The sequence below is a fragment of the Gavia stellata genome, chromosome 2 (assembly GCF_030936135.1).
Source record: "Gavia stellata isolate bGavSte3 chromosome 2, bGavSte3.hap2, whole genome shotgun sequence".
NCBI lineage: Eukaryota > Metazoa > Chordata > Aves > Gaviiformes > Gaviidae > Gavia > Gavia stellata.
Window position 1 is genome coordinate 95,700,962 of NC_082595.1, and position 16,758 is coordinate 95,717,719.

Here is a 16,758-nt window from a genome sequence, read left to right on the forward strand (position 1 = left end):
AAAAAAAAAAAAAACCAACAGAAAAGCAAGATCACATAAAAGCACCATGAGGCTAAAATACCAGTCTCTAAACAATAGGAGTAAACAAAACTATAAAACACATGGCATGAATTTTCTTGCTTTCAGGTAAACTAGAAGCTTTAAGCAGTGTGATGCTCTACTTACAGGGAAAGAAAAGGAAAAGGAAAGAAAAAAAAAAAAAGACCTCAACAGAAGTAATCAGTGAAACAAGCACATACACAGTAAGCTATACCAGAAAAATAAATTCTTATTTTGTCTGTTACAAACTTTTATTAGTATGATAGTCACAGAATCACAGAACCACTAAGGTTGGAAAAGACCTGTAAGATCATCAAGTCCAACCATCAACCCAACACCACCATGCCCATTAAACCATGTCCCGCAATGCCATGTCCACATGTTCCTTGAACACCTCCAGTGATGGTGACTCCACCACCTCCCTGGGCAGCCTGTTCCAGTGTCTCACCACTCTCTCAGTAAAGAAATTTTTCCTAATATCCAGCCTGAACCTCCCCTGGCACAACTTGAGGCCATTTCCTCTTGTCCTGTTGCTAGTCACTTGGGAGAAGAGGCCAACACCCACCTCTCTGCAACCCCGTCAGGTAACTGTACAGAGCGAGAAGGTCTCCCCTCAGCCTCCTCTTCTCCAGACTGAACAACCCCAGTTCCCTCAGCCACTCCTCATAAGACTTGTGCTCCAGACCTCTCACCAGCTTCGTCGCCCTTCTCTGGACACGCTCCAGCACCTCAATGTCCTTCTTGTAGTGAGGGGCCCAAAACTGAACACAGTAGTCGAGGTGCAGCCTCACCAGTGCCAAGTACAGGGGCACGATCACCTCCGTAGTCCTGCTGGCCACACTATTTCTGATACAGGCCAGGATGCCGTTGGCCTTCTTGGCCACCTGGGCACACTGCTGGCTCATCTTCAGCCGGCTGTCAGTCAACACCCCCAGGTCCTTTTCTGCCGGGCAGCTTTCCAGCCACTCGTCCCCAAGACTGTAGCATTGCATGGGGTTGTTGTGACCCAAGTGCAGGACCCGGCACTTGGCCTTGTTGAACTTCATCCAATTGGCCTGGGCCCATTGATCCAGCCTGTCCAGATCCCTCTGCAGAGCCTTCCTACCCTCCAGCACATCAACACTCCCACCCAACTTGGTACTGTCTGCAAACTTGCTGAGGGAGCACTCAATCCCCTCATCCAGATCGTCGATAAAGATATTAAAGACCGGCCCCAAAACTGAGCCCTGGGGGACTCCACTTGTGACCGGCCGCCAACTGGATTTCACCCCATTCACCACAACTCTCTGGGCTCGGCCATCCAGCCAGTTTTTTACCCAGCAAAGAGTGCACCTGCCTAAGCCACGAGTCGCCAGCTTCTCTAGGAGAATGCTGTGGGAGACAGTGTCGAAGGCTTTACTAAAGTCCAGGCAGACAACATCCACAGCCTTCCCCTCATCCACTAGGCAGGTCACCTGGTCATAGAAGGAGATCAGGTTGGTCAAGCAGGACCTGCCTTTCATGAACCCGTGCTGGCTGGGCCTCATCCCTTGGTTGTCCTGCACGTGCCCTGTGAGCGCCCTCAAGAGGAACCTCTCCATAATCTTCCCCGGCACCGAGGTCAGGCTGACAGGCCTGTAGTTCCCCGGATCCTCTTTCTGGCCCTTCTTGGAGATGGGCATCACGTTGGCAAGCCTCCAGTCTTCCGGGACCTCCCCTGTTAACCAGGACTGTTGATAAATGATGGAGAGTGGCTTGGCAAGTGGATCCCATCAGGCCCCACAGACTTGAGTGTCCAGGTGATGTAGCAGGTCGTTAACTGCTTCCTCCTGTATTATGGGGAGTTTATTCTGCTCTCCATCCTTGTCTTCCAGCTCACGAAGCTGGCTACCCTGAGGATATACCTGGTGTGGCTATTAAAGACTGAGGCAAAGAAGGCATTAAGTACCTCAGCCTTTTCCTCATCCTTGGTGATGATGTTCCCCCCCCCCCCGCATCCAGTAAAGGATGGAGATTCTCCTTGGCTCTCTTTTTTTTGTTAATGTATTTGTAAAAACATTTTTTATTATCCCTACGACTGTGGCCAGGTCAAAACCCCTAATACTAAAAAGCAGTAACTCTCACTGACTTTGGCACAGTTTTTCTTGAAAACACTACTACCTTCGTCACACTGAAAAATTCAACCACGTGATTTTGTAGGGCTCCTGTTTTTCAAACAGGAATCTCAACAGCTTTTCATAGGAAGATAAACATGCACATTAATACGGACAGTCTGAAAAGTATCAGAGTGAACCCGAATTATTCATTCCAGAGTAAATAAATGAAATAACTAACCTGACAGGTAGAGCTTTAGTGGTTTGCTCTGGTAATTCTGGTGGGTTCACAAACATGAGTTTGAGAAGCAACTCTAAATATCCAATATGCCTTGCCAATCTTGCACTTAACACCCAGGCCCAGTTCCAGCTCTCACCTTCTCTTCGGCCACCAAAGTAAATTACAGCTAAAATATTAAAAAAGATGTTATGGTTGTATTTTAGTCAACGTTCACAACTGAAAGAACCATGAAGTTTGAACAGATAAGGCATGGAGTTGTGCAAAAGGAGTGGAATGAATTTTTAACAGTTATGGCTAAAAATGAGAATGGTTAAGAGTAACGCCATGAAGTTCGTATAAAAAAATTCTTTGTTTTCCAGAATGCCCTCTCACAAATTACATGCAAAACACAAGGAAAGGGTACAAAGGGGCCCTATTTTCTACAAAAACATTTAGTATTTTTCTGAATCACAAAGTACGTCTACAAGAATACTGAATTCCAAAAATAGATAAACCTTCACAAACTCTATATAAAATAACACTTACTAAAGAAAATGTAGAGAACTGCTAATAAGCTGAGTGACACCGCTATTCCAAGCTTTGCATCCACTGTGAAAGCAAGCAATAAACCCAAACCTCCGCACAGCAAAAGAGTGAGGAATACAATAAGCCAAGAGAACTGAAACAGAGGTTCAATCTGCTGTCCTGCAAAAGTCTTCATTTCATCTGAAACAAAAAGACAAAGACCAGTTAACACGTTAAATCATTCTAGAACAGAAAGAAAAAAATTATAATGATCATCTTTGAAAAGAAACATTTTTTCATTAGACTGTATAACTTTTCCCTATTATTGGTCCAAAAAAGACAATAATGCTTGAATTCTTCTCCAAACATTAGTGCAAAACCCAAAGTTTTCATCCATGAAATGAATGGAACTATTTAAATACATAATACTTGCACTGTTTGCTGCAGATTTTCTACTTTAAAAGGCATATTAAAAGCCATGTCATTTCCTATCCTCCTTTAAAAGTTTAAAACATATTTCATGACACCAAGAAAACTAAATCCACCGTATCTGTCAAAAAAACCCCAACCCCCAAAACCTCCATCATTGAAATCTGGACCACGTTCCTCAAATAGTCAGATATAACAGTACAATGTAAAGGCTTCAGTATTTATTTCTGTTTGTTGATTCATATTTACTAAAACAGGAATTCCTGAAGACACTTATTTAGGATCTGTTGAATAAGAAACACTAAATACACAATCCAGAATAAAAAGATGAATGAGGAACAGGAAGAGAATACTGAAAGAGTAAAAACATATGAGCTCATCAACAATAAACATCACAGTCAAAAATGCACACTGTTTTTTGTTTATGACATGGAGCATGAGGTGAACAAAATGAACGCAAAGACCCCATTTTGCCTAATATAGAAGCTTTTAAAGAATAGAAAATCACAGAAAGAAAGAAACACCAAGACTGGTAAAAGTATTTTGAATTATACTGAAACATGTCACAAAAACATCCGTAGTTAGAAAGAGCTAAACTGTAAATAAGATGCCTATTTCCACTGTGAAAAATATTGACTCTCTTCATATATTGCATTTGCCTTCCTCTGTCATTTCAGAAAGTTCAAAAAGCTCAATGTAAATAAGGGGAAAGGGGAAGAAAACTAGACACAGAGAAAATACACTACAGAGAAAAAAATATTAATAGCCCGGGATTTGTTCTTAAACTAAAAAAAAAAAAAAAAATGACACATAGGAGGCACAATAAATAAATACTGCAGCAAAAGAGGTCTGAACCTGATTTGACGCACAAACACCCCCAGCAAGCCAAATTTCAGGAGCCATACTTTCAGCAGTACCTAAAGGGTAGATGCACTGCTGCAGAAAACCCACAGGACAACAGACAGCAACAGTTAAAGACTGTCTTGACATTGTATAAATGAACAAAGCAACCTATGGATGAACTGACCACACTAAAATTTAAATTATTTCATTACAGAAACAGGGACTGGGTACAACATTACATGGACCAACAGCTGTCGCAAAGACTAGTAACTCCCACGTGACGCTTTTCATAGATAGATTTGAACCTACAGAAAAGGCTAAATCAACTTTTACCTTCCAGCTTCTTGAGCAGGAAAGATTTTCCACTTCCCCACTGTGCATATAAGCCTACACAGATAGGTGGTTGCATGGTTGGTTCACTCAGAATATCAGCCAAAGCACTGCTGTACAGATCGTAACCCAGCATGTCACCGTCAGATTCCGTGGGAGACAAGTGTCCTGTAATACGAATACTATGTTACAGAACTTTGCTTTACAAAATCTCTTCAATATGACAATTTCCATACATAAAATCATGACAGGTTCACCTATATTTGCATATATACTCCTCCCATATAATAGCTGTTATTATTGATACATTCTTGTTCCAAGGGATTTTAAATCATCCACATAGATGTTATATAATTATCAGAACCATCAGAGCTTACCACAAAAGACTCAAACAAAATCCCAAATCACAGCAAGTCAAAGAAAATAATTCCTATACAAGCAAGAGCTAAGTAAAAACAAAACGATCAGCAGAAGTCACACAGTATCCAACGTCAAAAGTCAAACATAAAAGGTACATTTGACCTTTGTTAGGCTTTTAGAATGATGAATTTTTTTGCCAACTAATTTTTTTTTTTAAAGCTCCCCCATTAGTTGCAACATTAAAAAAACTAATCGTTACCACCTTTCAATACAGAATTGAATAAACTGGATTCTCAATATACAAGTGATTTAAAAATATATAAAATTAAATACTTATACTTACTGGCTCCAAATATCTGTGTTAAAATACTCTTCTGGTGGCTACAGTCAATATTGTAAGGTGTTTCTCCTGTTTTGTTGGGTCTATAAAGCAATCTACCATCTTTTGGATTTCTTAAGAGTAATTCAGCAAGTTTACGGCTTCTTCCACGAATGGCTATATGAAGTGGAGTATCTCCTTTCTGCAATTAAGTGAAAAACTAGTAGTATCTAACATGAATTCCTAAGATTATGAACAGACCATGTGTTCCACATCATTTCAGATGTGTTATTTACTTGAAATACACCTTAAGGTATTCCTAACAGCATTAAAGCCTTACAGCAAGCATTTCTTCCCCTCGAAAAAGTATTACAAAAGTTTCAGAAAAGACATGTGAAAAGGCAGTTCTTATAATGCTAAACCTAAGGCACTGTCTTCTTTCTTAAACACTTATAATAATACCTTAAGGTTCATGAAAACTGTAATCTCTATTTAGAAACAAGTGTCTACTAGCAAATTCAGAGACTTGTTTGGAACAAGAGATAGTGCTTGTTAGAATTATTTCAATGCTCAGACTTCTCCTAAAAGTTTTCCAGTAAAAGTTTCCTTGTTACATTAAATCAACACTATTACTTATTTGCCCTAAGTATAATACTAGAAGGTTAAAAAAGTATCATATCAATGTTCTTGTATTTAAAAGGTTTACAGTCAAAGTAGGTAACGCGTAAGAGGACAGCAACAAACCGTTGTATTTGTTCTTGGCATTGCTTAGTTTAATGACTACTAATCAAAACCAAACATCAGTGACAAGTAACAACCACTCTCTATGCTCTTTTTCAAGCGTATTAAGAATTAGTATTCTTATCTGTGAAATTTTTATTCCTGACCTGGAATTTTTTCTTTCATGTTACTAAAAGCACCCTAATACAAACAAAAAACCCAATATATTAATGGTGGGAATTAATTTATATTTAAGTATTCTTATCTATTTAATTATTAAGCATCTAGGAAACTCTCTTTCTGTATTAGCCTTGACAGCTCACTACAAAATTCTGCTGCAAAACTATAATGATTAAACATGCTAAAGTAAACAAATATTCTTTACCTTGTCTACAGCAGAGACCTTAGCTCCTTTATCCAGAAGAAGCTCTACTATTTCAATATTTCTCATCTTGGTTGCCTTTATAAGCGGTGTTTCTCCATCCTAAAAGGGAAAAGTAGGCCTAATAAAAAGATCTTCTCTGTATACTCAAAACCAAGAAAAAACTAGTGATAGCATAACAAATTAAATCCCAAACTTTTAAGAGAATTTTTTAATTACATATGTTACTGTACAAGTAACAAGACTTTAGCACATATGTTATTGAAAAAGTATCACAGACTCTGTATTCTAGATTGATTAGAATCACAGAACAAAATACATTTCTGTTAATAACAGTGTCAAACTGAGAACAACAACACTCAAGATATCTGATAAGAGACTCATGGAAGAGGTAATTCACTGCTGTTCATACTACTTCCTCTATTTTTTTCATCCCTGCACATGCAGTAAAGGGTGGTCTGAACTTTCATGCTTAGTAATATCAGAAACCTTCCTCCTCAGTTTCCAGTAGCACCTGCTCTCTACTCCTTATTGCTGGTCATGTCAATGATGCTGAGGTAAAGTATCCACACTTTCCCTGCTATCGAGTTTTAGTAGAAGGTGTTTATCAACGAAGGGAACATTACCATTGCTGAAAATAAATTCCATATTTCAGAAGAAATTTAATGTCACATAGGAGTTGAGAAAAGAACAGATGTTAAACAAAGCAATGCAATTAAAATTCTAATCATTACCTTTGTACATGTTTCAGTATCAGGGTTGCATTGCAAGATATCCCTCACCATTGTAGCATTTCCTTTCTCAACTGCCCAATATAAAGCAGTTTTATTATCCTGAAAAAAGAGAGTATTAAATGTTAACAGTACTTTCATTCAGTTGGATTAATTTCAAAAACTGTATATAAAGTACAACCACTATATTGAGAACAGCACATAGTATGGCAAATTTTAGCACAGCTCAGAGCAAAGGGAAACGCCACCAAATCTAATCAGCACGCCAGTAGAACTTTGTGAGGAAATGGAAATATGGCTAGAGAACACAAGTCTATTTTAAAAACCTGTGCAAAATATATTAAGAGCTTTAACAATCCAAGTAGATTCAACCTGTCTTGAAACAGTTTCCAAAACTATAAATAAGTAGTCAGTTTTAACTCAAATATGCAAGTTTTCTAATGAAATAAAACAACTTTTTCCAGTGTTTTACCCCTATTATGTAAGCCATGTTTCTCTGCAGCTTTTGGGTTTTGTGTTTTTTTTTAAAAAATATTTCTCTCCTATTAGAGCACGGAAGTGCTAACCACTTCCAGGCCTTTAAAAAAAATTCCATTTTGTTCTCAATTTTACAGTATAGCCTAATAAAACTGTTGAACTGGTAGGCTGGCCTAAAAACAGGCCATGCAAGCTGGAAAGCTGTAAAAGTAGCTGGCATGAAAGTCAATACAAAGTCCCAGAATGCAGATCCATTGTATCACTGAATGAGGGAGAATGGCTGATAGTTGCAAATCTGCTTGTATCATCTTCTTTTTCCCAGCAATGTGTGCTATCCCAGGAAGCCTTCATGCCTGCAATCTTTTTGTAGCCTAGTGACTGCACCATGACTCTCTGATGCACTCTTGTGTAGAGACATTCTTCTGTCAAAGTCCCCTTTGCAGCCTTCTCCCTTGCTTGCTTCTTTCATCTCCAGCTCTTCTTCTCCCACTCGCGGACTTCACAGCAAACTGAGTTTAAAGCCTTTCTCGACAGTTTAACAAGCCTGGTCACTAAGATTTCTTTCCTCTCTGGTCACCTGGCTTTCATGTCCTCTGTCCTTCAGTCAGGTGGCTTCCAACAAGACACCAGCCTGAGGAAGCTGATTCCTTACTAGCAACATGAGCTGCACAGTCAGGCATTGGTCTGCCAGATGCTCCTAGCTGGGCCCTTCCCCCTTACCTGAAGGGCTGAGAGGAACACCACCTGAGCCCCACCACTGTTCCAACACTCACTCCCAGAGCCCTATAGTCACATTTTATCTGCTCAAGGTCTCCCCTGACTAGTGTCCGTATGAATGAATGAGCAGCAAGGAACACAGTTGCTGGAAGGCTGGACAAGCCTCAGCAATCTTTCTGGAACATCACAGATTTGGGCAGGCAGCAAATCTCCCCAGAACAGGTCTGGCTGGTGGACAGGTGCTGCAGTGGCGAACAGCAGGGGAGCTGCTGAACGCTAGCGCTCATCACCAATTTTGATACTGCTGGTCCTAATATGAAGATCTGAAGTGCACAGCCAGAATCTTCCTCTGATGGTACTCACTCCTGCTGTGTCAACAAGGTCACAAACGTATTCTCTAGATTACGACTGCACATAGCTACACAGACACCCTCACATGGCCAGAAATCACAAGCTTCCCCACCCCTGAGGAGTTTGGGTGCTCTTGCTGTTTCTGTATTGCCTTGGTCATACGAAGACATTGAAAAGTTCCAGATTTTCAGACCCATGACAGCAAGAAGCTGAGACACACAATTCCAGGTTTCCAATGGCAGGTTAGAGAAAAAGATCCAAACACTACCTTTTCTCCAAACTACAATTTTCTTGGCTTCTCCAAGAGGCTCTGCATCAATAGCAGGCACTGAGAGTTGCAACTCTCTACTTAGTTTCTTGTTCAAACTTGGCAGACTGTATGTGCCTGCGAGCAGAGTGATTTGAATAGCTTCAAGCAAAAGAAAGCAAGTTGAATGTAACAATAAAAACAAGTACCATACTGAGTAAGAGAGCTTTCAGCAGAAGAATAAAAACAATACCTTAATCAAAGGACAAAAAAAGGAAAGAAGGGGTAGGTAGAAAACACGGAAATCACTGACAACACTGCTTAACGCAAGGAAGTTAGTGACGGAGACAAGAACCAACCAAGCATAATGACTCAACTCCACTGACAACACATATAATCTAAGGTGTACCGTATTTTAATATACTGATATTAAATTTAAAATATTGAGTACTAAAATAATATTAAGGAGTTTTTTAAGTATTTCATTATTTTAAATCTGTTCAGTAGTGCAGATGAACTAAGTTCAATTTACATCTTTTGCTTTTCAACCCCCATACAAATTAACTGAAAAAAATGCTGCTTAACAAGTCATTACAATTACATGTATCTTACAGCTCAAAAACTGCACAGCAATATGATGTATTTTTAATGTTTGATGGGAATCTGAGTTTCCTACAGAGTAGACCGAGCAAGTTCTCAAAGACCCGTTTTTAGAAACACGGTATAATTGTTTGGTATTCAAATTCACATCCTATTTAAGAACTACTTTAACATTTACATTGTCGTACTTACCTGACCTCGGATGTCTATATCAGCATATTTATGGAGCAGGGCCCTCACAATTTCAACATGACCTCCTCTAACAGCCCCAATCAGCACTGTATCTCCACTCTAGAGAAATTGTGAAAGAATATTGAAGAAGAATTAATACTACTTAGAAATGCAATGCAGAATAAATTATAGCCTCAAAATATTGAAGAATTAATACTATTTAGCAATAAGAAATGCAACGCAGAATAAATTATAGCCTCAAAATATATATTATACCTATTTACATTAAGAAATCTGCACTCATTTTAAAGAAAGATACAAAAAATAGTTCTAGCTGCAAAAAACGGGCATATAGAAGAAAAAATTCTGGATTCAACTTTTAAATATTTTTTTTGCTAAGAGATGAAATATTATATATTTATGGCAAAACAAACACCACAAAAATAGGTCCAACTTAAACCACTATCCTAAAAAATAACAGCAGAAATTAACAATCAATATGAAAAAATCCAGCTGTTCTCTATGTTCATAGGAAGACCAACCACTCACAGTAATAACCTCTTTACAATCAGACAAGAACATTGGCTGTCTCCTTTAGATGTTTCACAGCTGACAAAAGATCTCCAAGAATTTTAAAGAATTTTATCTCTTTTTTTGGTGCAGATTTGACTGCGATCCTGTTTACATACACTATACTGTTATAAAGAAAAGAAGCAAAAGGCTGATTTTATCTCAAATTGATCAAAAGAAAAAATATTTTGCTGTGATAAATGGAGTTGTATATATGTAAAACAAAGTTACAATTCTGCTTAAGGCTTCTGATTTTAACATGCTTAAGGCTATGTCAGAATTTCAGAAAATGAAATCCTGAAATTACCTAATACTTCTTTTATGATGAAACAGGAAGAATAAATAAAAGTATAGCTAAATCACACGTGTGGAATTTAGTTAGAAAGCTCAGTAGTAGTAGAACCCCTATCAATCACAGTCATTACATTCCTGGCTGCAAATGAAGACATTTTCCCTAACAAAACCTACTCTAGCATCTGAAACTAAGACTACTCATAGTTTGATGTATTTTTGGAATACAGTCAGCTGTACTGAAAGCTGTAATTTATCCTTCTTAAAAGCACAGGAATGCAGACAGTTGTAGAATTTTGTGACAGAAGAGGTGGGAAGAGAGATTGCAATGTATTTTCTTAAATATTTAAAGTTTTGCTTCAATATGTGCCTGAGATCAAATTTGCTGTCACATGCAACACTTCAGCTCAGTACACAACCATCTAAGAAACGCACTAAGCCAACACTTGAAATACAGGAAAATGCATCCAAAAATCCTTTTAAAATTATGAGGCAAATATTAGGAGGTTTTCCTCTCTTCTCTGCAACCCCAAGCAATTCAATTTAGGGATTGAGAATTCAGCCTCAAAACCGTATTACTGCTCTGAACTAAAACACTGATCTTGACAGAGGCCCCTAAGTTTAGGTATCTAACCACCTATAGCGCCAAGGCTGCAGTGCTTGGCCTGCCTCTGACACTTCAGAAAAACCTGACCGTCAAAAGGACACTGCAGACAGTCCAAGGCACCTATCTAAGCAACCAAATAAATCCCCGAGTGGCTAGCAAGCAGATTCACACTCTGGTCACTGCCCGTACTGCATGCCTCTACTGAACAATGCAATCACAGCTCAGGTTCACAGCGCACCTTTCAACAGTTACATTTACATGTCTTAACCCAGAGCTGAAGTCTTCCTCTAATATATGCAAGTTTCCTAATAAAAAGTTTCATTGTAAAAGATAAAGGTAGACGCTGAATGAAATATATTCTTTTTTATAATAGCCATTGTTTTACAATTTTAACAGCACTACCACGTGTATTAATACACAAAAAACCCACCCCAAACCTGCAAGTTAGTTCAGTATTAGTTCTATGTTACATATATGACAAATACACCACCATAAATCATTTCTGTGCCCTATGGAAACACACAATTGAAGAATCTCAAAGAAAAAGAGTAGTTTTGTAAGTTTATCCTTCACCTTCACACAGCAACATTTGCCACTTAACATACTTGTAAAATAGCAATACATAAAAATACCCCTAGGTGGCAGAAAAATTAGAAAACCAGAAAAATCATGTACCCACAAATTTGTTTACACTGGTATTTAAATATATATTATCGTTACATATATATAAAACCACAATTATGATGAAAATTTACTCACTCTATCAGGAATGTTCACATAAGTTCCAGCATCAAGAAGATCCTGCACAATTTCAGTATGTCCCTCCTTTGAAGCAATCATCAAAGCTGTATTTCCATCTTTATCTGTTAAGTTTACATTTGGGTTCCTTTTCAGTATCTCTTTTACTGAGTCAGTATAGCCACCCTTCACTGCTACAATAAGTGCAGTCATAGAATTCTTTAAACAAAAACAACAGATTTTATTGCACAATAGATATAGAAATCATTGTATCAGCAGTTTAAATAACAAAAGAACACTCACTGACATTACTTTCTTAACCATCCAAATGTTACTTCAGTTTTATGTTTTAAAGTGCACTTGCTATGTCTTTTTAAAACATAAATAAACTAAGTTCTATAGTAGAGAACACTTCAAATGCAAACAGTAAAGCTCAGATCAGTTTATTCTAACTCTTGAATGTCAGAGGCATGGTAAAATAATTTTCTTGTCATATGGGAACATAGTATCATCAGAGCACCCACGTCTGCCAATACCGCTCACAAAGAGGTTTTTTGAAGATCTTCAGAAATAATCATATGAATAACAAAAGTCGTCCTAATTTTCCACTTAACTTTACTGATTTTTTTTTTTTATTTTGACAAATATTTTAAGTGTCTTACACAACAACAACAAAAAAATCTGTTTTATTTAAAAACAATATGCAGCTTAAAGCTTCTAAAAAATTTGCAACTTCCAAAGAGGCACAACAGCCATTACTATGTTCAAGATACTTTGTGTTCGATTTACTTTTAAAATAGCACTGAGGAGTAAGTTGTTTGACATATCAGGCTTGGGTACAGAATGAATTTTGATAGTGTTAACCTTCAAAGAACAATAACCTAAATTCATTTATGTTCATTAAAATTTACACTTTACTTAACAGTGTGTCAACTGTCAATATGACTCCTGAGTTACATAATATTTTTATGAAAAGGCACAAAGAAGTTTAAATGATCCTCACACGTAGTTTGCAAATAGCTGGAAAGTAATATACTCCAACATCAACATTTCATCTTGCTTCATGCTTGGTGTTTGTATTATAAAATAAAACAGGACACACAGATGTACGTACCCACACCTTATCACTGGAAAATGAACAGTTACTTACAGCTCCTTCTTGATCAACATCAGCTCCCATCTGCAGCAAGTATTTCACACACTCCAAATGACCTTTCCTCGCTGCCCAAACCAATGGGGTGGTTCCATACTGCAAAAACATTTATAAGATTTTATCATATTGCTCTCTGTATTTAGTATCCCCTACAATCTAGTACTCATCCTACACTTCATTGCTTTAGTTTTTACAAAGATGTAATTTGGTCTTGTGAATTAACACGAGCATTTGAAAAAACATTCTGACTTTTTCTTTGTAGATGATAGCTGTAAGAATTATTTTTCTATGCAATGTAGGATAGCAAGGTTTCCAATAGCTTAGAAAACAGGAATATGCTCCACTGAACTAAATGTTCACAATCACCTTCAGCATACTATGGAAAAACCTCTTGCAAGTATAATGACTTACTCTAGCACACTAATTCTAATCTCATAGGCAAAATATAATAGCGGGTGTTTTTCCAATCAAAAATTTATAGTTTTTAATTTTTTTAATAAAACTTACTTTTACAGGAAATGTATCAAGCATTAAAGAAAATAAATATTATATTAATATAACTTACTTTGTCAGAGCAGTTCACTTTAGCTCCATGTTGCAGTAAGAGATGTACTATATCTGAGTGGCCCCGTCCTGCTGCCCAAATAATTGGATAAACACTGTATTGCTTAGAATTAAAACAAACAAAAACACATATGAAATAAAATCATAGTCTTAATTATTTTCCTGAACAATATTGACCACAATGCTCCAATAGACAATAAACCCACAGAAGGAGGAATATACAGAAATAAATATAACAACATATCAATAACTGTTGGCAAGTACATTGTCTAGATGATATCTAGGAAGATGTCTACTGTTTTGAATCAATTTTGTTTTGTAACTCCTTAAACAAGGTTTAAAAATTCACATCCATCCTCACCTTAATATAAACATTTGTAATGTAAGAGAGAAGCAACAAGCAGCTATGCAATGTCCCTAACCAATCAGGACTGCAGATAGTCATGTCATGCATGCAGAAGCTGCATATGCAAACCAGATAAAATCAACAATCAGAAAGGTAAGTCATCAGTGTTATTTCTTGATTGTTCACTGTTACCTCAACACCAGAGAGCTGACACTATAAACAAATTGTTCATTCAAGTTTCCACATGCCTATACTTTTATAGAAAATGCTTATAAAATGAATTAAATCTCAAAAATCTTAGTTTTTTAATTCTCTCTCACATGTATGGTACATATTTATATAATCTAGCCCATTTGGTAACTATTATGCAACAATTAAAACAAATTATTGTTTTTAAATTGTACATATTAGTTACTCCATTAACTTCTACAGACGGAGAAAAATGACAATTGTTATACAAGTACCATTAGACACACTACTTACCTTTTCTATTATTTCCCCTCCTGCTAATTTGAAACTTATTAAAAGCTATACACTCATTTGCTTTAATTAAAAAAATTTAAAATTAATGAAAAAACAGTGGCTGTCATACAGATGACTAAAGCAATCCCTTTATAAATAAAGTATAGTGATTAATGTTATATTACAAAAAAAGCAAAATGTTTAATCAAGATAATAAGATGAGTATACAATTCAGGACTTTAAACATTTGCAAGGAGGGGGCATTTAAGACTAAAACTTACCATTCCTGTGATGTTTGGATTTGCTCCTTTCTCAAGCAGCAGCTTAGCTACTTCGGTACGGCCTTTATATGATGCCCACATCAGGGCAGTCCATCCTCCCTGGCAAGAACAATTCAAAGAAATGTAAAATCTGGAAAATACTCTTTAGAAACCTAATTAGTGACTTTCATTTTGGTTTTGTCCTAAGACTGTTTTGAAAGTCCAAAACATAGTAAGGATTGACTACACAACCTTATAATCCTACTTACGCAGGATAAATAATAAGCACACATATGAAAGTATTAATTTCCTGCTGTATGCAAAACTTGGGAGAATATCGTGTCCCAAATGTTCTGGAATTTGCAGTAAACAATTCAGATTTCAGGTGCATACAAATCCGATCACTGGATAAACAAACCAAGAAGAAAGCACTATCTTAAAACAAGTCTAGAATCCAAATCAATTAACAGAGGGTTTACTTTTGATTTGTGTAACAGTCAGCTGGCCTTCATAAAGTAACTATGTAATGATTTACTTCTTCATGAAAAAGAAAAAAATCATGTCTCCTCTTAAGGGAGTAATAAGAGCAATTAATTTCAAACTGCATTGATGTGTTCATTTAAGTTTGTAAACTAGGAGACAAAAAGGTTTCGCTACCTAAGGCATTTGACAGGTCAGGTAACCAAAATTAATTTTAAAATAACAGTATGCCTCTGATAACTGTAAGCATAATTTTTATTTAGTTGTTTATAACACACTTTTGGGGAGGTAAAAGATCCCTCACAGACTGACACAGGCCTAGAAATCAACCACTGGCCATGTGGATGTGCTTAACATTACACTTATGAAAAAGCTAGATTAGTAGGACACGGCAAGATGCCTCAGCCTTCAGACAGAGTTTAACTTCAGTTAAAGGAAGCACTTGAACTCTCCCCTAGTGCTTTTCCGTACTCTAACTTAAGCAGAACAAAATTATTCCTTGCAGGTACCTAATTCCCTCTTCAGTCACAGAATCACAGAATGACAGGGGTTGCAAAGGACCTCTGGAGATCATCTAGTCCAACCCCCCCACCAGAGCAGGTTCACCTACAGCAGATTGCACAGGAATGTGTCCAGGCGAGTTTTGAGTATTTCCAGAGAAGGAGACTCCACAACCTCTCTGGGCAGCCTGTTCCAGGGCTCTGCCACCCTCAAAGGAAAGAAGTTCCTCCTCATGTTTAGATGGAACTTCCTATGACCAAGTTTGTGGGGCACCACTGACAAAAGACTGGCCCCATCCTCCTGGCACCCGCCCCTTAAGGATTTGTAAGCATTGATAAGATCCCCCCTCAGTCTTCACTTCTCCAAAGACCCAAGTCCCTCAGCCTCAGTCAATGGAGTCAAGTCTATAGCTCTTCAGAAGCATCTAACCTTCTAATCATGTAAGCAACTTCTGTAATTCTTTAGGTGGACTGGACTATAGCACCCACTTTCACATACAAAAAATTTGGCAAGATGAATGAAAACAAATTCCAGGACATCGAGAACAAGGACTGCTATATAAATAATCACAGTTGCCCAGAGAAAAAGTAAATATGGACAGGTGTCTTCTTGGAAAAGTTAACATTTATTTTAGCAGAATACTTTAAAAAAAGCCACCACCACAAAAAAAACCCAACAACAAACCACCCTCCCCCCAAAAAAACCCTAGATACACAAAACACACCCAAAAATCAAACTGTTCTTCAGTTTAGCTTTTTACCAAAGCAAATTAAGAGGAAAAAAGCAGCCCTAGAAAACAAGTTGCCTTTATTAACACTGAAGCAACTATTTTACGTCTGTAAAAACAATATTTAAATATATGTTCTTTCCCATTTTAACAGCACTAAGCACATAATTTAAGAATAAAAGATCTTTGATTTGTATTACAGAACTGAAAAACTCTTAAGCTATTTTATTTTTACACTAGGACAACACATACCAAATCTCGATGCTCCAAACTGACATTATAATTGAGTAGCTCTGCTACAATAGCCACGTGTCCTTCTTTAGCTGCTGAAATAAGAGCTGTCCAGTTATCCTAGTAAAAGGAAAAAACATTTTTAAGTGATATTCAATATTTCAATACAATTACCTTCTTTTTCAAGTGTTTAACCCTCAACAGTAAATGCACAACCCCTTAAAAAAGCTGCCCTTTGGAAAAAAAAAAGTAATAAACTCACAGACTACATGCCAGTTATACACATGAAAATAAA

The 16,758-nt window shown here is 37.2% G+C and overlaps 1 protein-coding gene across 1 annotated transcript in view; it reads right to left on the reverse strand.

The window, feature by feature from the left end:
- Positions 1–16,758, reverse strand: part of KIDINS220 (kinase D interacting substrate 220) — an 83,197-nt gene that overhangs the window by 51,495 nt on the left and 14,944 nt on the right. The window contains exons 4-15 of the mRNA XM_059828102.1: positions 16,485–16,583; positions 14,546–14,644; positions 13,458–13,559; positions 12,890–12,988; positions 11,761–11,958; positions 9,555–9,653; positions 6,974–7,072; positions 6,243–6,341; positions 5,162–5,339; positions 4,462–4,626; positions 2,878–3,057; positions 2,353–2,518 (exon numbers count right to left, since the gene is read on the reverse strand). Coding sequence (XP_059684085.1) covers positions 2,353–2,518; positions 2,878–3,057; positions 4,462–4,626; positions 5,162–5,339; positions 6,243–6,341; positions 6,974–7,072; positions 9,555–9,653; positions 11,761–11,958; positions 12,890–12,988; positions 13,458–13,559; positions 14,546–14,644; positions 16,485–16,583 — 1,583 coding nt within the window. The remainder of the gene's footprint in view (positions 1–2,352; positions 2,519–2,877; positions 3,058–4,461; positions 4,627–5,161; positions 5,340–6,242; positions 6,342–6,973; positions 7,073–9,554; positions 9,654–11,760; positions 11,959–12,889; positions 12,989–13,457; positions 13,560–14,545; positions 14,645–16,484; positions 16,584–16,758) is intronic.